We start from the raw sequence: 25,090 nt of genomic DNA, 5'->3' as shown, positions 1-25,090 counted from the left end.
AGCTGATGCAAGAAGATTATTCATTGTCTTCTCCCAAGTAATTTCCATGAGTCTTTGAGACTCATGTCTTCTGTCTGACTGACTTATTAAATTTCAGGATACCTAATAGCCAACATCAGAAAGAATTATTTGGATAAGACCTTCTGGAAGGTCTGGAAGGAAGTTTGCTCCTGACTTGCATGTCAGAGTCAGATTGAGAGGTAGCAACACATCCAGACCTCGTGGATTATCACCAAAAAAAAAGCATGACCCTGCTAAGTGCCCTGAGATATTTATTTTGACACCTGGCATGCTGCTGGCAGGGTGTGTGACAGCCACTCTCTGCCAACATCCCATCCAACAAGGACTCTCTGACTTCCAAGGAAAGATCCAAAAATGAAAAAGTGGAGAATAAATATGTGTGAGAACTTTCACTGTCTGAAGCTTGGCACAGCATTGAAAAGGAAGCAGAAAAAAACCAAAAAAAACCCACCAGCAGCAAATTGGAGACAAACACAGCTGGAGAATAAAGGTATTTAATGAGAGAGAGATTTTCTTCCAGGTGAAGTTTTCACCCTCAAATGGCTGCACCTTCACCATGTGGCCTTGCCTTGCTTCAAGCACAGATTTTATTGACCCCTATTTGGGATGGACAGGAGGTGAGGAAGCCAGGCAGGGGGTGAACTCACTTAAATAAATGAGCCTGATAAATGTTCCTCACCATTTAATAGCTCAGCCTGGAGAAGACTCTGGGCAGACGTTAGAGCACCTTCCAGTCCCTGAAAGGGTTCCAGAAAAGATGGGGAAGGACTTTTGACAAGGTCATGGAGTGATGGGATGAGGAGGAATGGTTTCTAAGTGGAAGAGAGGAGATTGAGATGAGATATTGGGAAGAAATTCTTTGCTGTGAGGGTGCTGAGACCCTGGCCCAGGTTGCCCCCAGAAGCTGTGGCTGCCCCATCCCTGGCAGTGTTGAAGGTTGGATGGGGCTTGGAGCACCCTGGGCTGGTGGGAGGTGTCCCAAGCCACAATGTTATGATTCTATGAATATTTTATTAAAAAAAACCACCAAACCAAACCAAAAAACAACCTCAGATACATTGAACCTAGATCTACTCGGTGCTCAGGTGGTTGCTAAAATATTCCTGTTTATTTTTAACTGAAGGCATCATTGAGGAGCAGCACCCAATTTGCAGAGTTTAATTTTAGTCTGAGCCTAAGCTGCTCATTTTCATGCCAGGTATTTATATTTGTTTGCATTTACTTGTGCTAAATTAGAGAGCAGAAGCCTGGGAAGGTCCCTGTGTTGGAAACAAGCTGCTGGGAGAAATTACAATGCAACTTAAATTTATTATATATGGATTTATTTACATTTATGCATCTCGCAAACTGAATTATCAGAAGGCCACATCCAGGGTGACACATGGGCAGGTCTAAAGCAGAACCAACCTCAGAGGTGGCTTCACACCTCCAGTTCTCCATCCAGCTGATGGGACAACGACTTTCTCAGGGTTATTTTATGGTTCCTGGATGGAATGACATGATGATAACTTCTTTGGAGGCCAAGTCCAAGTTTGGTGTCCTTTGCCAAAAGCTGTTTCTCAGGCAAAAGGGTCAACCATGAGAGGCAGCTTTGCACACCAGAGGGGCTTTGGTTCAGGGCTCTCACCATACCTACCATCTGAGGAAGCTGAGGGTCTGAATTTTTAAATGGTAGGAAAAAAATACAGGAATGGCAAATAAATGCTGACCTTGGGGGGAAGTGAAATTTCTCAAAGAAACAAAGCTGCCAACAGAAATATTTTCCTGTGATAACAGAGAAACCCTTCATTGCAATTTTGACCTCTTGGAGCATTTTTATTTATATATTCAGTCCTGCTGTGATTTATCTTTTATGCCATTACTTATTTTATTCTGTTCTATACCTCAGTGGCTGCTCTTTTACATCATCATTAGCAGCATTCTGCTCATTGCTAATTCTGTTAGCAATTTCTGAAGGAATTTGCCTCATTTTTTGCACGTTCCTCCTTGAAAAAGAAAAGTATTTTGAAATCTGGATCTAGAGTGCTCTGCTTGCTATTGAACTATTTTATTCTATGACTTTTAACGGAGCAAAAGAAAAAAAAAAAACCCACAACATCCCTTAGGAATGCTTCATTTCAAACACATCAACATTCCCATTGAAATAACAAACATGTCCAGCCAGTCCTGGAAACCACATTTATCTGCTTGTTCTATCAACACATCCCACCTGCCTTGGTGGCTCAGATATCAGCATGGTTTTCAGAGTTGTTCTCCTTGGACTCAGAAGCTCTGGCAGTTTTAGGTAGGAGTCAGAAGAGGATTTTCTGATTTTCTTTTTTCCCCCCACCTTTATCAGTCAGCTAATAGAAGCTATTTCCTCTCTGTAGCCTTCTCATCTCCTTAATTAAGACATAAACATTCAGAGTGTAGTCTGATTCTTCCTAGACTTCAAAAAAAAAAAAAAAAAAAATTGCAGAAATATGAGTATACCATGAACACATGCATTCATCACACAATTTTCACAAAACTCATTGAAAAAAAGTATTACTTTCCTTTGTCTCCACTTTCTCAAGAGCCCCACACTGGGCAGCAGTTGGAATAATCCCTTGCCATCCCTTTTAGCCCATTTTTTGCTCCAAGTCCTGGGGCCAGTTGGACACAGGAACCAGCACCTCCTCCAGCTGGGTCTCAGAGGCACAGGCACTGGAGACCAACCCCAACTTCCCAGAGGATTTTTGGATATCCTGCCCAAGAAAAGGCAAGCCCAAGTGTACAATCAATTAAATATTATCATTCCAGCTCTGTCCTGCATTGAATCTCTGCAGGATCCAGCTCTGGACCCAGGAGATGCTGGAGGCTCCACAGCTCTGCAGAGCAGAAAGCACCCAGGGCATACTTGGTGTTCCTTTTATAACCCTGGAATCCAGGCAAATATCAATCAAAATCCTTTCAGATGGGGCTTTTTGCAGTAAAAAATTGCCTTTCCTTCTCAAGACTCAGGTGTATCCCAGTGTGACCAACACTGCTCATCAGGTGTCTTTATTTAAAAAGCCCCATTCACACCCTGCTAGGGCACTGGCAGGTCCTAGGATGAACTCTGCCTCCAAAGGGTATCAGAAGGTCAAAAAGAGGGAAGAAAGAGATGTAACAGATCAAGAGAAGGAACTGTACCTCCTTCCAGCTCAAGCCCCACAGATTAGCAAGGTCCCAGGTGGTCCCAGGTGCTCACAGCTCTCTGGGGGTGTTTACTTCAAGCCCTTCAGACCCTCCATGCAGCCTTTTATTTGGGTTTAAGTGTAAACCTGTTCCTTATTAGTTTAAATTAACCATAATCACCCTGGTTTAGGTTGAAGCAAGGAGACAGATGGAAAGCAATGAGGTAAGTGGACCTTAATGAGCTCATTACCTGGGATGGGGGTGACAGCCTGGGATGTGCTCTCTCCCTGCCCTGGTGAGGAGGGGAAAAACATCAGTACAACCTCAAAGGTTTCATGCATGGTTTGGGGAGGTCCATCAGTCCTGAGCAGCACAAAAAGTGACCTTATCCCCACCAAAAGGTGTCACCTTCAGCTCAGCCATCCCACTCCTGCTCCCCATTCAAACCCTGTGGTCCAAAGGCAGCTCCAGCCTCTCAGCAAGTTGTGTTCAGAGAGGTCAGGAGATGAGGGAGAGCTCACCAAGGAGGACAAGAGGCAGGGCAGACACAATCTTCACCTTAATGGCATTTCCTAGCATGTCATTTGGGAGAAATTTTTCCTTTCTGACCAATAAGGTGGGTAAAATCTCACTGTATGTGAGAAGTTCAGCCCAGCCTTAGCTTTGGAGTAAAGCACATGTTTTCTTTATTTCTTTATCTCTCTGTCTCACTGGATAGATTAGATGAGATATATTTATCTAGACAGCAATCTGTGGAGCCACAAAGAGCCTCAAAATTCCATGGGCTGGAGATCATCCCATGCTGGGTTTAGCATCCCAGTAAGAAATGATCCTTCACTTTGGTGCTTGACATGTTTTCAGGAAAACATAAGGCAAGTGAGTAATTTGACCTCAAGTGTTGGGTGTGAGGGCTTTTTTGTTGCTGTTTGATTTTAAATTCATGTGAATTTAAAAATTACCATGTCTGTAGGGTGGAGTTTCTTGAAGCAAAATCTTCCTTTTGAATATTTCCCTTGTACAGCACTCGCTCCTCTTTGCTTGTGTTTTCCAGTTGGTTGATTTGACTTGTTTGCAGCTGGGTCAAAAACCCCAGCTTTAGGAAGGAGGGTGAAATCCTAAAGAAAAGTACATAAAAGAAATAAGGAAGAAAAAAAAAAAAAAAAAGTGTCGCTTCCTGCAATGATTGCAAAGGAGAATAAAGGAAAAAAATACACTATTATATTTTGTTCTGATAGTGAACCAAAAAAATCTCTGTTCTGACAGAGCAACAATGTCCACTTAGCCTGCCCTTTAAATTGTGGGGGTTTTTTTTAAGAAAGAAAAGTTGAAAAATCATGGATAAACAGACTCCAAGGAAATATTTCCTGTGTACAGTAGAAAGGAGTCAAGGGAGAGCCCCTGCTCACCACTGGGGTCAGTCCCCATTGCAATGTATGGAGGCAGGAGAGCAGGGTCACTGGGAGGAAACCAGTATAAACAGGATCTGCTTTTATCAGTGGGAAGAAAAACAAAACAAAAAAAACCCCAAAAAATCACCCTAACCCTGTTTAAATTAGCCAGAAATATCTGCCTATATGTTTTAATCACAAGCTGCTGTTTCCAAGCCTTTGCAGCAGGGTTAAGACACAGATAGGGAGCTGCTGATCAAACACTGCCCTGAATGCAAGACACTGATTTTTGCTTTTAAAAGAAATTAGAGAGGGGCAGCCCATGGTCACAGCCAGGGCAGGACCTCTGGGATGGAGTGGCAGGAGGGGAGGACAGAAATGAGACCTGCCAGTCTTACAGGGCAACTTCCTGATGGGATGGAGGGGACCTGCCAGCTTCCAAAGCATCCTAATGATGGGATAGAGAGACTGGGGGACCCACCAGCCTTGCAGAGCATCCTTCTGATGGATTTTTGGAAGAGGGGGCAAGGGGGGCTGACAGACTTTCCAGCATCCTCCTAGTGGGCTGCTGAGTTTTTGGGGGGTCCTTCATCCTTGCAGAGCATCCCCTGAGTGGGATGTTGAGGCTGGGTGACCTTTCAGCCATGTAGATCATCCCTCCTGGCTCTGGGGGGACCTAGGGTGAGGGGGGGTGTGATGTCCCATGAGAAGGAGATGCAGCCCCCTCCCTCCATCCCAGCAAGACCCCCGGGGAGGGACCCTCCGGGCAAACCCTGCGTTCTGCTGCCCTCTGCTGGGGTCGGGCGGGACGGCGGCACCCGGGGGTACCTATCCCCCTCCCACTACCCCCCGGGGTACCTATCCCCCTCCCCTCGCCCCCCCAGGGTACCTTCCCCCCAACCAAGCAGGGTGCACGCACCCCAGTTCTGCATCTCCCCCACCTAAATGGGTGCCTGCCCACCCCGGGGGTGCCTTCCCCCTAACTGTGTTCCTGCACCCTCCGCCTGTCCCCGGGTGCCCCAGGGGTGCCTTCCCCCTGCTAGTGGGTGTCTGTGCGTGGGCTCCCCACTCGTCATCACCCTCCCATTAACTCCCCCCTCTTTTCCCCTCCTTGTCTGCAACCTCCCAGCTCTGCTGCCGGCTTCACCCTGCCACGGGCTCGTCTCGTCCAGCAAACCAGCGCTGCTGCTGCCTCCTCCTCCTGCTCTTCCTCCTCCTCTTCTTTTTCCTCCTCCCCCTCCTCCGGCGGCGGCACCTGAGGGTCGAAGCTCCCGATACACCCCCTCACCCCCCGCCCCCGGTCCGGCCCGGTCCGGCCCACCCCCTCCTTTCCTTTCCTCCCTCCTTCCCTCCTCCCTTGGCCCCTCCCGGAGCTCTCCCGTAGGAGCGGGCAGGCGAGCGGAGCCGCCGGGCGCTGCCCAGCGCAGCCCCCCCGGAGCATGCGAGGGCATCGGGGGGGCACCCACCTCGCTGCCCCCACCCCGGGTGGGTCGGCGACGGGGCTGAGAGGCGGCCAGAGGCTGCGGTGGGGAGGGGGACGAGGAGGGGAGCGTTCTGCCCACCCTCCAGCCCTCCAGCTTTGCCCTCGGAGGGGTGTGGGGGGGAGAGAGGTGCTGAGCGAGTTTTGGAGGGGGCCGCGGGGATCATGTCGGGGGGGTTGAACCTCGGCATCGCTTTCTCCTCGCCCTCCATGGAGCCCGGACTTTTTTTACAATGACTTTCCCCGTGCTGAGCAATGGCAGCTTGAGTGGGAACCGGACGGGACAGGGCAGCCAGAGCGGTACCAACCGGTCCTGGGGGCTGCAAGGTGAGGAGACCCCCGAGGGCAACGGCACCGCGCTGACTTTCGCCTTGGATGTGCAGACGGTGGGAGTCGGGGTCTTCCTGGCTGTCTTCATCCTCTCGGCCATCGTGGGGAACATCCTCGTCATCCTCTCGGTGGTTTGCAACCGGCACCTCCAGACGGTCACCAACTACTTCATCGTCAACCTGGCGATCGCCGACCTGCTGCTCAGCACCACCGTGCTGCCCTTCTCGGCCACCTTGGAGGTACTGGGTTTCTGGGTGTTTGGGCGGATCTTCTGCAACATCTGGGCAGCTGTGGACGTGCTGTGCTGCTCTGCCTCCATCATGAGCCTCTGTATCATCTCCGTGGACAGGTACATCGGGGTCAAGTACTCCCTCAAGTACCCCACAATCATGACCGAGAGGAAGGCTGGGGTCATCCTCGTGGTGGTCTGGCTCTCCTCCATGGTCATCTCCATCGGGCCACTGCTGGGCTGGAAGGAGCCACCACCACCAGATGAAAGCATCTGTAGCATCACGGAGGAGCCGGGCTATGCCCTCTTCTCCTCCCTTTTCTCCTTCTATCTGCCCCTCATGGTCATCCTGGTGATGTACTTCAGGATCTACGTGGTGGCCAGGAGGACCACCCAGAGCTTGGAGGCAGGGGTCAAGAAGGAGAGGAATAAATCCATGGAAGTGGTGCTGCGCATCCACTGCCGCAGCGTGCTGGAGGAGCATCTCTCCAGCACCCGGGGCAAGGGGCACAACTTCAGGAGTTCCCTTTCTGTCAGGCTCCTCAAGTTCTCCCGGGAGAAAAAAGCAGCCAAGACTCTTGCCATCGTCGTGGGAGTGTTCATCCTTTGCTGGTTCCCCTTCTTCTTCGTCCTGCCTTTTGGTAAGTGACCCCCCCCAAGTCTTTCTTTCCCCCCCCAATCCCACTGCCCAGGGCTGGGCCCCTGGGAAACTGCTCCTGGAGAGAAACTTTCAGGACACAACTCATGCAGAGAGGTGAGGGATGGGTAACTGATCAGTGGATAAACCAGCAGTGCATTAGTTCAATTAATTAACACTTACTCAGTATTTATTAACCAGAGTCACATAATCAATCAAAGTAAACAGCAAATGAATATAATAGCAGCATAATAATGGCTTTAATTAATTCATTCTCCATTCAGCAGATTAATTAATGAAGCTCAGGATAAGGAGGAAGCAGCTCTAGTTCAAACAGGCTGTAATTATGGCACAGTGGCCCTCTCCCTGGCCTCTCTTCTTCCCAATTTTGGGGAGGGCACCTGTGTCTGCCTCTTGTGGCCCCAGGGCTCCTAGCTCTGTTGTGAACTGGTGACAATGTTGGAGATGAGTGGCCCCAAGAAGTGTGTCAGAGTCTGGAGCATGAGTCTTGCTGACTTCCCTGGATGCCAGTGATGTGCAGGGACCTGGAGCAGGACCAGGTGATGGACCTGAGTGATTTCCCAGGTCTGATCCACCTCTTTCAGGAGTTGTGTTTCACCTCCCTGGTGCCCGTGTCACTCGGTGCTCATTTGGGGTTGTCTGGCTGTTTTCTAAAGTTCTGGCAAGTTGGTTGCTTGGGTGAAAAGGATGCAGGGGAGTGCAGAGGAGACTGAGAGGGTATAGACCCCTCCAGAGGGGTGTGACGGCCAAAGCATCGTCCCCTTCCAACACCAGTGCTACCTTCAGCCCTTAAAAGTGCAGGAGAACCTCTGCTTTCCATCAACAACAGGCACTCAGCCCAGGGAACCTGTTTAACCCTCTGAAGGGATGCAGCTAAACTGAGGGGCTGGGAGGAAGAGATTAAAATAACTTCAAATAGTGACCATGGCCTTTGAGCAGAGCTCAGCAAGGCTGAGAGGTCAGACCCCATCTCCTGCTGGGGACCCACATGTCTCACAGCCTCCTGGGGGCTTGGGTGAGGGTTAGGGTTGGTGTTTGGGTGAGTTTAGGGGTGAAATTGCTGCTGGGATGAGTTTTCACTCCATGTGGTCATGAAGGTTTGTGGTATAAGTCAGGCAGGGAGCAGTAAGGCTGCTGTGAACTTTTCCCACTACAAGAATCGAGGTGAATTACCCTCTCTGACCGTGCCTCAGTTTCCCTTTCATCAATCAGGTGCATTGGGGAGTTTTTATATCCTGTAAAGGAATGTTTTGGGTACTGTAGGACCCAAATGTTTTGGGACTGATGGAGATGCTGTTATCTGAAGGCTGAGTTCTCAGGGCATCCCCAGTCTGACTCTCAGCTCTTGGACCCTCAGAAGGGCAGGAATCAGCTCCCACCCTTCATTCCCACCTTTGCACTCTACAGGTAATGAGGCTGGGAACTGTGATCCTGTTCTTCCGAGTTATTTGCAGTCCTTAGAAATAGGGAAAAAACACTAGGAAAATACTTTTCAGTAGAAAAAAATATTTTGTTTTGTTTTACTAGCTAAAAATCCAATTTTATTCTTTAAGTACCTCCCATTTGCTTCCTCCGAGGGCAGAACTCAGCAAGTTCTTTACAAACACAGCTTTGCTCTTTGCTTCCTGCTGCATTATACATATAATATAAACACCCCAGAAGTTCATTTATCTTGTGGCTACAAAATATGCTGTCTTTTCCCTCCCCTTTTATTAATTGCACTATTCAATGCTATCTAGAAGGGGAGCAGAAACTTCTGCAAGGTCTAAAGCTCTGATTTTACAGCTCAGGAGACAGGTTTGAAACTCAGAGAAAGCAGCAAAGCTCACTGTAAATCCAAACTGGAACATTCTGGGGCAAATCCTCCTTGGAAAGGAGATTATAAATGGCTAAACAGAATGGCTTTCAACTGAAAATGCTACTGATCCACACTTTAAATGAAACTGAAACACTGCTGAGAAACAGGAATCCCTTCCAGTTGATGTCAAACATCTTGTTTCAATTCAAGACACGAGTGAATGGAAGTTTATTAAAAAATGAGTACTTATAGACATGAGCTGTCACATGAAAATGAAATGAGTAAGTGATCTATTCTGAAAACACTGACATGTCCTGACTTTTTTTTTTTTTTTCTTTCTGTGTGACATGAATTTTCAAGAAGTTGCTGTTGAGTGACTTAGGCTGTTGGCTGGTGATATTTTTAAGGGCTAAGCAAACTGCTGAGCTGAAAAAAAGACTCTCAGCTCTACTCAGTACAGGCTTTGCAGTCAAGAATTTTTTCTATCCACTGTCACCAGTGCCCATGTCAGCCCAGACATGGTTGGATCTTTCTGCAGGAAAGTTGCTATTTCAGTAAAAAAGGAGCAATATTTATCCTATCAGTGTCGAGGAGCTGAAATAACCAATATTGTTAAAGACCAGGACCTATGTCTGTGCCAGATGTTGTCAGCTGTTTCTCCATGCTTGAACAATGTGCAAAGGTTCTTCTTTAAATCAGCTCAAACTCCCCAAAACCTCCACAGTCTGTTGAGCAGCTAAGTAATTTAGCTCACTCTTGGGTTTGTGATGCCATCACCAGGGGGTTTAACACAATTAATAGTTTCTATGGCTAATGAGACTCTTTAAGCAGCTGCTTGTTCAACAAGAGATGAAATCCTAATTATCCAGACAACTCTTGTGTGGGTTGGATCTTCTGCTGGGTGTGCAGTAGAGCTCTACTCAGCTCCTTTGCCTGGAGGTCCTGGGTGGTCACTGGGGGTTTTATGGCCAGGGTTCCTCTTCCCTTAGCAGAGAATGTAGCTGGAGACTCCTCAGAGTCCAGGATGGGGGTTTAAGGGTGTTTTTTAGGATGGGATTCATCTCCTTTTGGTTGTCCCAGATATTTGTGCCTTCATCTCAGTTGGCAGTGGGATCATGGAGCTGCCAGCTGGAAGGGACCCTTTCTTATTCCTGGTCTTCTGTTTGCCTTGGGGTGGTGAGTTGTTTGTGCACTGGAAGCTGGCACTCATTTCTAGGTATGATTAAAAAAATAATAATCAGTGTAGTGGGTTTTTTTACCTGCATCCTGAAGGAAAGGCATCTGCTACACAAACCAGGTTCCTTCAAGCCAAGACAAAAATACTTTTGTAGATGCTGTTTTTTCATAGGGTAGGAGTCCTGTCACAAAACATTTTGCACAAGTGTGGGCTCACAGAGGCAGAGTCACTTCTAAAATAAACACAGGTGAAACCACATTTCAGCTGAGACCAAGGGTGTTGTGGTAGAAGAGGAGAATCTGGTTCTGTTCTGGTAGAACAATTAGCATGGTTTCCTAAGGAAAACAAAAGGACTTTTGTCATCTCTCTGTGTCTGTGTGCATGGAAGCCTTTCACCACCAACTGATGAAATCATTCTTCAATTTTGGTCCATTTGAGGACATGCTAAAAGCCCTCAGTAGATCAAGTTCCTAGAAAAATGGGTTCCTGGGTAAAGGGATGGGAACTGATATTATCCCCTTCACAAACTGGAAGTCTCAGAGTGAGCCCAGCCCCTGGTCAGACAACAGAAAATACTCAGTAAAAATCCACAAGAGACAATTCAACAGCAAATCCAACTTCTTAAGGTTTTGTTGTGAGCAGGAGGACCTGATGGAAAGTGGGATTTAAAAGGAGGAGGGTGAAAGGGAAACCATTCAATTACTTTGATTGTCAGGGCGGTCTCTTTTATCTCCTGAAATTTTCTGAGTCATGGTGGGACTGGCAGAATTGGCATGGAAAAAGAAATGGGCAACTGCTTTGGAATAATTAGCTATGCCCAGAGCATCAAAGCAAGCTGGAACAAGAGGAATTGCAATGAACTATTCCATCTGCCACACGTCCCCAGTTGATCCCGGTCTGCAGGAACCATCCACACATTAAAAATTCCAGCAAGATCATGGCCACAGAGTCTCAGAAGCTGCTTGATACCAGGCTCCAGTGGGATTTATTGGACATCATCCAGGCAAAAGGCAAGATTCTTCTCATCTGCTTGGCACCACAGGTTGTTTCCATCAAATAAGTTCGTGCCAAATTAGCATAAATCCATTAAATCTTGGGGGATGGATGGGTCTTCCAGCCCATCTCCCAGTGTCAGGGAAGGATTCCTTGGTCCCAAACCATTCCTCACCTGTTTTTTCAAGACATTAAAGCATCACAGTGTGGGCAAAATGAGACTGTTGCCTAAGGATCCCATAAATGGGATTTCTGCTTCTCTTTTTCCAGTTCAGGGTGTCTGAAACAACTTTAGGGCTGGGTTGCAGCTTCCCAGAACATCATTCCTACATGATGGGAGGGATGCATGTGGCAAGTGTGGCACAGGGACATGAGGGGATGTACATCCCACTGGGATAGCCCTGAAGGAGTCATTCAGACACCAGAGACCTTCCTGGGAGTCATCTGCATTAATTATAGCTGTGGAATAGCAGCTTCTGGGCTGGGTTTCTCTCCAGGGAGAAGAACATCCTCCAGAAGGGCACAGGAGAGAATTCCAAGCAGGGACATGAATAACGAGCCTGAGAGTAAATTATGTGGCTTTTGACATGTTGATTTCACTCCTTGGGCCCTGCAGTAGAAGCTTCAGGAGTGTAGAACAGCAGGGAAATGATGGAGTTTTGTTTGGATTACTTGGAGCCCTGATGAGTGAGCGTGGTTTCCTTTTCACCCTTATGTAGAACACCAGAGACAGCTTGTGGAAGGGGGTTTTAGGACTGTTTTTGCTGCTTTATTACAAGAAATGCAGCATTCTGGACCTCAAATCATGATGTGGGCACCCAAATCTGACTGCAGGCTTTGCCTCTGCTTGGCCAAAGTCCTGCAGTGATTCAGTGACCAGGAACAGGACCCAGATCTCCCATGACCTATGTATGGGATTGCTCTGCTTCTAGTCCACCCACCACACCATCAAATAAAAACTATTTCAAGCCAAATGTCTTTTTTTATACTGCAGTGTCTTGGCTCATCTGGGGACAGTTGCTATGATGGATGTACCACAAACAAGAAAAAGAAAAAAAAATAGAACTTGAAAAATTTCAAACTGCTGTGATCCAACGGGCAAAATGTTATAAAATCTCACAACAGGAGTTTTGGAACCAGTACCAAAATACACCATGTAACATGAAGTGCAGCTATATTAAGCTAGAGCTGAATGTTTCACTGTATTTGCACACTCAAAACTTGGTCCTGGCTATTCTGGGAAGGAGCTTTTAATTGTCCTGATCCATCCCCCCTAATTTATATTTGGATAGATATTTGCTGATTAATGCTGATAATGTGGTTAATATGTGATGAAAATTGAGCAGAAGGGTGGGGATGCTCTTTGGTACCATCATGTAAGGTGGCTGCTTAATCTCTTGCTACCAGCTTGTTTTTAATTGATTTTGCCACAAAAAAACCCCACAAATTAGGTATTAGGGAAGGTGTACATAGATGTACACCCTCATGTATGGGGCCCATCCAAATCTCTGTCCCATCAGGTTCCCATCTAGGATAGGATGTCCCATCCCATACTGGGATGATATTTAAAGGTTCTTTCCAACCCAAACCATTCTAGGAGTCTATGATTCTCTAATTTTTCTAATTTTTAGCAAGGGAAACTGAGGCAATGCTTACATACCCGTGGTCATTGTGTAACCTTCTCTGTGCAAAATTGTCCTGTGCAAAGAGAAGACTTTGCTGCTCCCTGCACCACCATTTGTCACTGCAGGCAGCCCAGGGATGGATTTACTGGGGTGGCTGGAACAGGGCATGGCTTTTTAGCTACTCAAATGAAGAACCTTTCTCAAAGAGGGCTCCTTAGCTAATGCATTTGGAGCTGAGCCAGAGAACCACCAGGTCCAGTGGCAGAAAAACAAGTCCAGCTTGCTCAAGAGAGGTCTTTTCCACCTCCTGGGAAGTGTCCAGCCCGTGCCAATTCACAACTCAAGTCATTAAGGCCCTTGAAATGCAACTTTTTCTTTTTAATCCCTTCAGTAGCTGAAAAGCAAAGCAAACCCATTTTGCAAGGGATTTCTGCTGGGAAGAATCCCTGCCCCAGAAAAATCTAACCTGCCTTTCCCATTGCTCCCAGTGGGCACACTGGTGTCCCACAGGACCTGAAGGAGACAATAAGTACTGGATCCAACCCTATACCCAAAATCCCCCCTGCCCCACTCTCTCCAACACAAATCTGCCCAAAGAAGCCTGACCATGAGATGGTTGGGTGCCCCTTGGGCTCAGAGCCTGGAACCAGACCCCTAATATTCCATCTGCAATCTCCTACAAGACTCTTGCAATGGAACCTTGTGAGTGTTGAGCAAGCACCCACAAGAGCCAGGTTGAAAATCCTCCAAAGGATGGCCAAAAAAAGAGAAAGAAAAAAAAAAAACCATAAGAGATGCCCCATGCCAGGAACAGTTGTGCAAACACTGGTTGCCCATGCAATGGGGATGGATCCAGGTCCAGGTCCAGGTGTCCAGCCACTGAGAAGAGCTTTGTGAAAGAATTTAGGTGGAGAAAAACTAGCAAAGAAATTTGGTTAGGTGGAAATTCATATCCTAACCTTAAACAGGTGATTTTTGGTGCGGAGAGAGTGAGAAATGGGAATATTTTCAGAGCGTGGTGATCTTTTCTTGGGGCAATGAGCCAAGAAAGGGTTAGGGCAATGTGAATAGGAAAGGGACAGGAACCCTCCTGAAGGATGGAATGGAGCCAGGCACTGCCACCCCAGGACAGGTCAAAGGAAGAGGGTAACTGTGCCTCATGCCACATCTCATCCCTGGCTGCTTGCCAGCTGCAGGTTGCCTCAAACCACCTTTACAGCTGAGAAAACTCCCCGTGGGCACTGATCCTGAAATCCAGAGGCTCAAAGCTGTTTTCCAGGTTCTCAGTCACCAGGTGAAGGTGGCAATGGGGCTGTTTCTTACCCTGGATGAGAGGGCATCATCGCATGGGATTCCCTGACATTTGTGGTGTGGTTTCAGAAATGCAATTTGGGAGGGCACCAGGCACCTGGACCTGCACAACCCATCACTGAAGACACCATCAGCTACTCACCAACCTGCCTTGAGCACAGAGCTTGAGTTCAGAGAAGCTGCCAGCTCTTGAACCTCTGCCCCAAAAGCCAGTTTCTCCTGGGGACACTCATCAAACTGCACCAGAAAAAGTTTTTCAGCCATGAGCTATTTCTGTTCCCAAGGTCCTTTCCATAGGAATTAGCTGGGAAGCTGGGAGGATGCTTTGTGAGGTCCAGCCATGGGCTTCTCTGCCTCCCTCCATCTGGCTCTCAGGCTGGGAATTTGGGGGAACAAAGCAGAGTGACTTCAGATCAGAGGGTTTACATTCTGTATATTCCTGGCCATGCAGAGAAAAGGGGGGGGGAAGGAGTCAAGAGTTTTCCAAATATTGCATCTCTCCATTCTGTCGTGCAAAAGCAGAGATATTTGGGATTTAATTCCACTTCAGACTGCTCTGTCTTGAGATCCTTAACAATGCCCAAGCCCCTTTACTCATGGGCTTCAGCCCTTCTTGTATCAGGAGCTGTACAAACAGAAATGCTTTTTTTTCTAGCCCTGAGGAGCTCCAAGTGGCAGTTCCAGATGGATGTGGGAAGCAGGAGGGCAGCCAGTGGTGTCTGTGTGCAGGCAGAATGCAGTTTTGGCAGCATCCAGGCAAAGGGGGAAGGATCAGAAGTATTGGCAGGTGGCTTCTGCTGGGCTTGGAAACGTCTCATCATCTCCTTGGCCATCATCCCTTCCTCTCTAAGTGCCCAGGAATGGGTAAGAAGGGAAGCCCTCCTAAGGAGATGTTCAGGGAAGAGGCTGTGTGCCAGGATTTCTGCTTTGCAGGTGGACAAAGAGATGAGGGGAAGGTCCAGAGTCCTAGGAGAAGACATCTGGGTGGAGTTGTCTCTGGGTAGGTGTCTGCCTGTGAACTGGATGTCTCAGCTCCTGTTACTGCCTGTGCCTAGAGAGTGAGATTCCTACCCAGACTGGGAGTACAGTTTCCTTCCTTACTGCAAATTAATTTCTTAGAAATGCCCAGTGCTGCCCAAGATCCTCTAAATTCTATGAAGCAACCACGTGGGGCTTTTGGTTGCAAAACAGGTCCTGGAGAAGTTCTGTGCTCTTCTAGAGGGCCATCCCAGGACATTGATCTCCTGAGGTCCAAGACACAGAGGGAAACTCAAACTTTAGGCTGACCTGGATTGCACCCTGGATTTCTTTCCCAAGAAATTAAAAAGAAAACCAGTGGCCTCTTTCAAAGGAAAGCCATGGACTGTGACCAGTGGCAGAGAGCAAGGGAGGATGTCATTCAGCCCTTAAAAAAGAGTCACCCTTGAGCTATCCCAAAATCCAGGCAGGATGGGTCACCTTGACATTGCTGATCTGCAAGTTGTCAGTGCACATGGCCATGGGAGCATCACTGAGGGCCAAGCACCAGGTCAGGCTCAGCCATGGAACCAAATCCTTCCCAGTGTAATCCCAAAATCCCTCCTTGGAGCCCAGAGATGGGTGGCATCACCCACACCTCATCACGTTGGCCAAGGCTGGGACACCTGTGCCACAGGAGATGAGGAACAGGGGGAGATTTGTGAGCATGGAGGTTCCCAGGATAAGTACCAAGGGAGCCCTGACAGCCTGCAGGACAAACCCATAAATTGAACTGTTTCCTTTCTTCCAAAAAGGAGGATCCAGGGACTTCTCCATGGCAGGAGATCAAAGAGGAGACTGTAGCACAGCTAATTGATACCAGGATGCTTTATTCCTCAGGGAAAGCCCTGAGGCCACCAAGCCAAGGGAGGTCAAAAGGAATGAACAAAGGATCAGGGATGTCTCAGAGTGTGAGGAGGGCAGAGACCACCCTGGGGTCTCCTCTCCCAGCTGGTCCAATACCCACCCCTTTTCCTGAGAGAGTCCATCAGTGGAATCTGGAGTGATTTATCAGCCAGCACACAGGGAAATAGCTCATGTCACCCAACTTCTTTCTTTTCTTGTTTAAATAAACTAGTTTTGAGGGCTTTAACTCCAGATGGCAAGTTAGTACCACCCAGCTGCCTGCTCACTGCAACCCCCATCATGATGGGGGGAAGGGAAAAAGTGAGAAAACCCTTAGGTTGAGATGAGAGCAGTTTCCTAACTGAAATAAAACAACAACAGAACCCTCCTACCTTCTTCTGCACCCCCAGTCTCTTGGGGTGAACCCCACACTGGTGGGGTAGGGGAACAGAAGAGAACTGGACTGTAACCAGTACAATGTCCCTGGGTCAGCTACTCTGGGTTTAGCACTAATCCAAACCACAGCCCCTTCCCAGCTACAGTGGAGAAAATTGACACTGCCCCAGCCCAGACCAGCACAGGAGTGGACAGGATCCCAGTACAGACTGGGGAATGAAGAGATGGAGAGCAGCCCTGTGGAGAGAGACTTGGGGGTGTTGGTTGATGAGAAGGTCAATATGAGCTGGCAATGTGCCCTGTCCTGGGCTGCATCCCCAGCAGTGTGAGCAGCAGGACCAAGGGAGGGATTGTCCCCCTCTGCTCCATACTGGTGAGACCCCCCTGGGTCCAGTTCTGGGATCACCAACACAAGAAGGACACAGAACTCTTGGAAAGAAGTCAAGAGGTGGCCATGGAGATGCTGGGAGGGCTGGAGCAGCTCTGGAGCCAGGCTGAGAGCTGGGGGTGTTCAGCCTGGAGAAGAGAAGGCTCCAGGGAAGATCTTACCATGGCCTTTCACTTAAATAAGTGAAGAAGGAGAAGTGAGAAACAAGAAAAGAAAAGCATTAGGCAGAGGTTAAAATGGAGGCGGAGAAAAGGTCCACGTGTGCAACCTCTCCCCTTCTCCATCCTTCACGTGGTCATGCCAGAAGGTCCTGTGTCAATCCAGTCAACATCAAATGCAAATCAGTCCCATTTGACCTTCTCATTGTAATATTTGGGGCATGAATTCAGGCTTCTGAACATCTTGCAAAGCAGTGGCCATTCTCCTGGGTGCAGTGGCCCAAAGCAAGCGAAGCGTTTAAGTGGATACCGAGCTCACGAGATCCCCAAGTAGCAGGTCTGGCTGCTGGCCAGCAAAGGAGGATTTAATTGGAAAATGCCAGTTGGAAAACCAAGCGGAAACGTCCCAGGTTTAACAACCTCTGCTTCAATCACCACTCATAGCTACGAGGCAGCCAAGTTTGTGCCAAGTTTCCATGGCTCTCTTACCACGCAACCAGTGGAGTGAAAAATCTTGGCAGCTCCGCTCTAACCCGGGGTTCACTCCTGGATCCAACACAAGTAACCTGGAAGCCCTGAAAACTCTGGCTCCAGAAAAGGTTTGCTCATGCTTCAAGGTTTCCCTCTACAGTGACTTTAAAAACCCCAGGTTTCCTAGAGAGGAAAAGTATTGGGCAAAGGTGTGATTTTTTAAAGCTTCGTGCACACCCCTTGCCAGCCAGCTGGGACGTTGCAGCAGGTCCAGGTAGAGATCTACTACCAAGGAAAATAAGTTTCAAAGAACAATGGAATGGTTTGGGTTGGGCCCTGCCATGGTCAGGGACACCTCCCACCAGCCCAGGTTGCTCTAAGCCCCATCCAACCTTCAACACTGCCAGGGATGGAGCAGCCACAGCTTCTCTGGGCAACCTGGACCAGGGGCTCAGCACCAATGCCCCCTTTTTTATTTTGAAACCATTCCCTCTCATCCTCTCACTCCATGTCCTTGTTAAGAGTCACTCCCCAGCTTTCCTATTGTCCCTTTCAGGCACTGGAAGGTTCCCTAAGGTGTCCTTGGAGCCTTCTCTTCTCCAGGCTGAACAACTACAGCCCTTCTCAGCTTGTCTTCACAGGAGAGGTGCTCCAGTCCTCTGAGCATCTTCATGGCTTGCAGTGCTTTTTTGGTTTGTTTTCAGTTTGGGTTTTTTTTTCCTTGGTTTTTTTGGTTTTGTAGGCCTGCATTTCTTCTCAAGACCCTTGCTCAAAAAGAGCCAACCTCTTCTCCTGTAGTGCTATCCTGACATGCTTCCCAGGCAGAACAGAAAGAGTCTCAGGTCCCAGCCATTCTTCCACATTCAGATTCAGGTTTCCAGCCTGTCTGTTCTCTTCCCCCAGAAGCATCCTTTTTGCCAGTCCATCAGAGATATTATTTTGTTTATTATTTTCTTAATATTCATGGAGTTTTACATCAACCCATCTGCTCTTCCAGCACCACTGGGGGTCCTTAGAGCCAGTCCTAGGTGGGCTGTGCCCCACAGATACAAAGCAGGGCAGTCAGACAGGCACCAAACAGCACATGGACCCTCCAGGCTGCTCCCACCAGCTGTCCCCAGTGCTGCAAAGCCTTATTACCATGCCAATCATCATTTCAGCAGCACAGAAAAAAAAAAAAATTTAAAATTGCAGTTTTAATGCTGCTGGGACCTGAATAATTGCTCAGAGCTGGCCCAGGTCTCTGCTCATGGCATCTACAGGACCATGCAGACCTTGGCATCAGTGGCAGCAGCTTGGTTGGAGAGGAAGGAGACAGAAAACACTCTGTGATGCTTATTTCTTCCCAGCTTTGTTTGCTCTGGGTAATTACTAGCACACCAAAGGATATTAGCTGTGGATGTTAGAGTGCAGAGAGACTAACCAGCCTCAAATGCCATCACTGCAGCTCATTGTAATTAATTAAATGTTGACATGATCCCCAGCAAGCAAAACCTCCATTATATTCAATTAAAACCCCTTGACACAGATGCTTAACTCATTGTCAGTCCCCTTAATTAAGAGCAAATGCATGGAAATGCAGACATCACAGCCTCTGCCTGTCAAACCCAGGGAAAGATCTTGCAGCAGGGAATAAAGATCCACTGCTCTTCCCAATTAAAGCAGTTTCTGGAACAGATCAGCTGTTTCCCAAAGAGTCCTTGCACTCCTCGGGTGCCTGAAGCCCCTCTGGGACATGCTGGGTTTGTACAACTCTTCTATAGCCAGGACCTACCACATCTTGGAGTTTGCAAACCATGGTTTGTCTGCAGTGATTTACAGGCAACTGCAACCCTAAGCATCTCGTTCAGTATCTTCTCCCACTCCTCCATGACTCAAAAAGAGTTTTTCTCCTTAGAAAGACACACAGCATTAACTCAGGACTGCAAATAGTGGAGAAGCCATATCTCTAGTTATGCTTTTTCCAGTTGTTTTACAACCTTGCTACTAAAAATGACTGCTTTCTTTCCAGGGTAAATTTATCTAGCTATTATGTCAAGCCATTAAATTTTTCTACTGTTCTTGGCTAGATTAAAGACATGTTTGCCATCAGAAACTGCTTCCCCTATATTTCACTGCAATGCATGAGCCAGTCATTTCAGTTTCTCTTAGATAATCTCAATAGATCAAGATCCTTTAATGTCATGCTCTAAGTCAAATTTTCCAGACCTTTGTGTGGTCTCATAGATCTCCTTAGAGCATTTTCTTCCTCCTTGGCTTCTTTTCTGCACAGTGGGCACTCAAATGGGACATGATTTTCCATATGGGCAACCTCCATTTTTCAGTCTTCATTCATCTGGTTCATCTGTTCCTGTTCTGGGTTGGTTTTTTTTAATGATCTGAGCTTGTTTTATTATTGCTAATGCTCTGTGCAACATGACTCCTAGGTGGATCACATATGTCTTTTTTTTTTTTTTAAGATGGTAGATGTAAGAGCAAGTTATCAGCTGTAACTGGAAGGAAAGACAGCCCTGGAGGTGTTTAAAAGATACATGGATGTGGCATTTAGGGCCATGGCTTAATGGTGGATTTGGCAATGTTTTGTTAAGGGTTGGACTTGTTGCTCTTAAGATTCTTTTCCAACCTAAATGATTTTGTGCATCTGATATTCTTCTACAGAACCAAAACTTTTTTTTCCTCCAAAACTTTCCCACGTGCCAGGCATCCTCATGAACATTGGCCCAGAGCTGACAGCAACACTGATGTGTGCAGTACTGGGATTGCTACTGGGAACCCTGAGGTTCAGAAGATATTTTCATGCCTGACAGCAATGAGGTCAATGAGATTTCACTGTGCAGCCACCCTCAAAATCTGTGCCATGACATTTATGGCAGGGATCATCAGAGGGCTGAGCTTCACCCACTGTTACAAGGTATTTCTCTTGAGGTACAAACGAGTTGATAGAAGCCTTACCCTGAGACAGATGGTTTCAGATGACAAAGAAATTGCTCTTTTCAGTGTTTTGAATATCTGGAGGCAATTTGCAGCTCTGCATTGTAAGGAAGCTGAGTTCTGTCTGCCAGCAAACGTGAAGTCTCTTTACCCAGCCACAGATTCATTGCACAAGCCTGTGAACACCTCAATTTTCAGCCCTACTGACTGAGACACCCTGGGGACCCACCAGGAGCCCCTCCTTGGACCCCCAGACTCCCCACCTGTAGACAAAGCTGTTGGTGGGAGGGCAGAAGTGAAGCAAGTTTTACACAGCACTTTTTTTTTTTTGTTTCATTGACATGAGGACCCACCCAAAGTCTCCTAAGAAAAAGGTGGCAAGTCAGAAACTGGCTGGTGATGCTGGAAGAAGAGGAGATATTGGTTACCTTGGATGACACCACTCCTGATGGGCTGTCCACAGAAGCAGCAACTTTCTTAAGCAGGGCTGGAAAAGTCTGCTGAGGGTCACTTCCCTGGAATATAAAAGGAATATGAAAAATTAGCATATTCAAAACTTAATTAGGAGTCAAAGCCACATCAAGGCAGGGAGTGCACCCTAGATCCCATGTCTATTACTTCTGAGCAGTGAGTGAAGCCAAAAAGGTTTATTTATCCAACAATAAAACAAGAGAGAGGAAGGCAGATATCTCACAGGAGAGACTCAAATTGCCATAAAAATTGAATGCAAATTTCTATCCTTTCCCTTCTGGACCAGAGATTAAAAAAAGAAATAGAGATAGGGCAGAGATGGAGCAGGAGGCACGTCAGAGTGAATGAGCCTCATCACAGTAATGAGGCACTTGGAGACACACAGCAGAGATCCCAAACCAGGCAATGCAGCAAGTTCCTTTCATTCTCTCTCCTGAGATGTCTCCTTAAGACTCCATTGGGCTGCAAAGCTTAAATGAGACCCCCATGAGATGATGGTTGGTCTGCTGCTACCTTTCTTGGTCCTTTCCAGTGGTTTTGGGCTTGTCCCAGGCTCAACTCTGTGGCTAAGACAACCAGGCATCCTTTATTTTTTTTCTTTTTGTGCCTCTTGAGTCAGGGATCAAGAGAAGGTAAAATGACACAAGTAGATAACTAAAAATATTGATAATCTGGGTTTTCTTGGGGCTTCCCACCCTTTCCCACCCACCCTTTCTACTCCAAGCATCACAAGCTCTCTCCTAATGTGGTGCAGCCCATCCAATCTCTCCCATCCATGCTACCAGAGGTCTTCCTACAGGTCCCAAATCCTGGGCTACAAACCTTGTGTGTGCTGCAGGCCTGCAGGACACCCCTGCTCAGCATTGGGGTGCAAAAAGCTCCTTTGCAGATTGGCTTTCCCACCACTCTGTGCTTGTGCAGCTCCAAGCACGAGGTGTGCTCTCCCCATCCCATCAGTGACAGCAAATTAAAGGCTTGAGGGGCACTTTTTTTAAGCCCTGCCTAGCACTGCCACAGCTAAACCCTCCAAAATAGTTATCTGCATGCAGGCACATCCCTCACCTCTGCTTCCCACTGCACCACATCCTGACCACAGCCATACCAAGGTCCCTTTTAACAGCCTGGGTGCCCCAGGGTCAAAATCTGGTCCCTCATCCTGTCCCTGTTCACTGTACTGGCAGAGATACGACTTAAATGCATCACTGAGTAACCAGATAAGAGATGTAGAGCTGCTCACATCAGATGGATGACATGACCTTTGCTGTGGGGATGGGGAAAGGAGTGACTGAGAGTGATTCTGTGCAAGCATTAAACAGGAGACTTCATCCCTTCCAGTTAATGGTTTCAGGAACTGTTGGGAGTGATGAGGATGTGGTTATCTCACCATTCTTGTTATATTTGTGGAGCCCTGTTGCACTGACCCATTGTTTTTCTGGGTCTTTTTTGGAAGTGCTATGTCTTTAGAGCTTGGTATCAGCTGGAAGCTGGGTTTTAGGGTTGTGGAGAACAGAGCAATGCTTTTCTATCTCCCCTGAATAATTCCAGGCCAAGGGAGAAGAAGGAAATAAGATAATTTTTTTTTTTTTTTTACTTTCCCTTCTTGTAGGGGGGGGAAAAAAATAGAAAAAGAGAAAGAGAAGGCAAACAATGAGAAACTCTGTAGGTTTTTCTATGCCAACACCAGAAGGGCTGTGCCTTGGAGCTGGGTGTGGAAACCAAGCAGGCGTTGGAGGATTTTCCCCTCTAAGCCTGCAAAGAAACAAGAAGCTGGCTGGCTGGTCTTAAGTACTCCCCCTTGAGCCTGCAAAGCCAGTCTTGATTTTTCATCAGAGCTGAAAATATCAACCTCCCCCAGCCTTTCTTCCCCACCCTTTCCTCTACAACGTCACAGCCGCCGGGTCCGGCACTGCGGCTCTCTGGAGGATGCTGCTCCACGGTGCTGGGAGGGGGACACGGGCTGAGAGTGCTGTGGTGCCAGGTTCTGGGGCTGGTGACGTGCTGTCTGCCCAATTCTGATATAAACAGAATGTCCTTGGGACCAGCATGGTGGAAATGGGCTGAGGAAGCTCCCACACCTCCCCTCGATAGCGCCGTTGCCAAACGCTGGCGTCCCGCCACCAGCGAGCTCTCCAGACTGGGGCAACCATCTGAAAAAAAAACTTTCCAGTGTAGAATCATCATCTAAGTTGGGCTTCTAAGATCATCAGGTCTTCTCTCAGTTTGGCCCATGATGATGCTCACCAACCTGAGGTTGCTGCACACCCGGCACCGTAAATCGGAGTCAGGACTCGTGCATTTTGCTGCGGGGGAGAATTTTTTTCTTCTGGGTTGGGCCCAATGAGAAATTGCCTTTTTCCTTTGTGCTGCTCAGGTCTGGCCTCACTGTACATAAAATGCCATGTGTTCCCAGCAGGATTCAGCCCTTCCAAGGCCTACCCTGCAGCCAAATCTGATCTACATATTTACGAGCTTGTAAACAGGACAGGGCGGGCGAGTTCACATTCTTAGAAAACCAAGTGCAGAGAAAAGAACTTCTGAGTTGGAAAAACAAAGAGTAGTCTTGGGTTCGACCCAGCAAACACAGTGTTTTTTCCGAGACTCAGATGACTTGCTTGAGAATCATTCCCCTACACTCCTTTTCTCCAGGAGTTCCCAAGTTTGGTCTTTAAAATTGGAAAAAAAAATTCGTCTTCAATGTTTCTGACCTGACTGGAGAAGACAGCTTGATAGAAAAGGACATTTTCTCTTGGAAGTGAGTTGAAGGCAGAATTCTGTTTGTAGTAGCCACAGAGGAACAGCAGTGACTTGCAAAGGGAGGTCTGAGGAAGTTAAATTAAAAGAAGTTGCCCAGAAGAAACCAGTTGGAGTGGTGACCCCAGAGCATCTCTACCAACAAATGCAAGGACCAGGAGAACAGAGGTTCCCAGACTGTGGTCTCCAGACCATGAAGGCTTGCAAACAGCTCATGGAAAACCAGAGGAACAATTCAGTCTACCAAACCCAAGGAGGATTAACAGTTGTTGGGTCAGAAAAGCTGGAGAACCACTGGTCTGAAGCCCTGTGGTATGTCCATTCACTATTTATAGATACAGAACCAGAGAGCTCTTCTTGGCAAGGGGTAAAGATGCTTTTCTGTTATCTTCTTGCAAAACAAAACCCACACTTTGGACCTTGGTCAATATTTTGTGATCCCAAGTCTGCTGTCCAGCCCTTCTTCTTGGAGGATGAACCAAGCAGATAAACTGGGCACCCCAAGGCATGGCAGTGTTGGGGTGAGTTCATGGCTGGCTTGGTTTGAGGGCATGGAGAAGGCAATGTCTAACACCAAGCTTGGGGCTGCCAGCTCATCTATGTTGTCCCCTTTCAATGCTGAACCAGCCATGCTCTTCACCTCAGAGCAAGCAAAAATCTCATGATTATGAGGTCATGAGGTGACCCAGGATTACTGGTCAGCAGTTGTCCTCAGAGACCAAGTGGTGGCTTCATCCCAGGCATGAAAAAGCTGGTGGGACAACGTTGTCTTCTAAAAAATGCAAAGGAGATATTTGGTCCTACTCTCCATCCCTTCCTGCAAGCATTGCTTTAATCACTTTAGAACCTTCTTTTATAGAGAGAACTTGGTTTGAAGAATCCAAGCCCAGGAGTGGTTTCAAAATCTCTCTCCCGTTCTTCTGCCTGGTCCTCAGATCCACAGAGCTCCTCTTAAAAATCAAGAAGCAGGGAAAGACTCTCAGTCCTCAACCTACTGCCATATATACTCCAGAATTAATTATTCCTTTATAATTCTTGATCAAGACTTTCAAAGAAGAAACCTCTAATGGAAGATGGAAAGCCATGAGTTCAGTTCAGGGCAATGAAACTTTGACATGCAAGTCCTTGGAAGGAGAAGTGACAACTTCCTGGGGATTTTCTGCTGCTTCCAGCTGTGTGTTTGCAGATGAAGGGTCAGTGTCCTCCCAGGAATCTGGCACATTGAACCTTCTTTGGGCCCCATTGGGTGTCCATAGTATCTCGTGAGCACGTTCCCAGTGGTGTCTATCACAAGTTTAGTTACAGCTTTCTCAGGAACCAAGCTCACTACTTAGGGTCATCTATGCTCCCAAGCAAATAAAATATATTTTAAAAAATAGATAAAAAAGACAGATTATGGTCACAAAACCATAGATACAGAGATACTGATCCATGGGAGGTTTTGGAGACTCCTCATAGGAGAGACCACCCAATGCCAGTGACATTAAGGGTGAAATCCATTAGGAGCAACCTT

The 25,090-nt window shown here is 47.5% G+C and overlaps 1 protein-coding gene across 1 annotated transcript in view; it reads left to right on the top strand.

Annotated features, from left to right (window-relative positions):
* Positions 1-5,797: 5,797 nt before the first annotated feature.
* ADRA1D (adrenoceptor alpha 1D) overlaps positions 5,798-25,090 on the top strand; it is a 29,606-nt gene continuing 10,313 nt past the window's right edge. The window contains exon 1 of the mRNA XM_071753181.1: positions 5,798-7,227. Coding sequence (XP_071609282.1) covers positions 6,261-7,227 — 967 coding nt within the window. The 5' untranslated portion in view covers positions 5,798-6,260. The remainder of the gene's footprint in view (positions 7,228-25,090) is intronic.

Source organism: Heliangelus exortis, chromosome 10 (genome assembly GCF_036169615.1).
Source record: "Heliangelus exortis chromosome 10, bHelExo1.hap1, whole genome shotgun sequence".
NCBI classification, from domain to species: Eukaryota; Metazoa; Chordata; class Aves; order Apodiformes; family Trochilidae; genus Heliangelus; species Heliangelus exortis.
The sequence above is the reverse complement of the archived record's forward strand: the minus strand, read 5'-3'. Positions and strand labels throughout refer to the sequence as shown.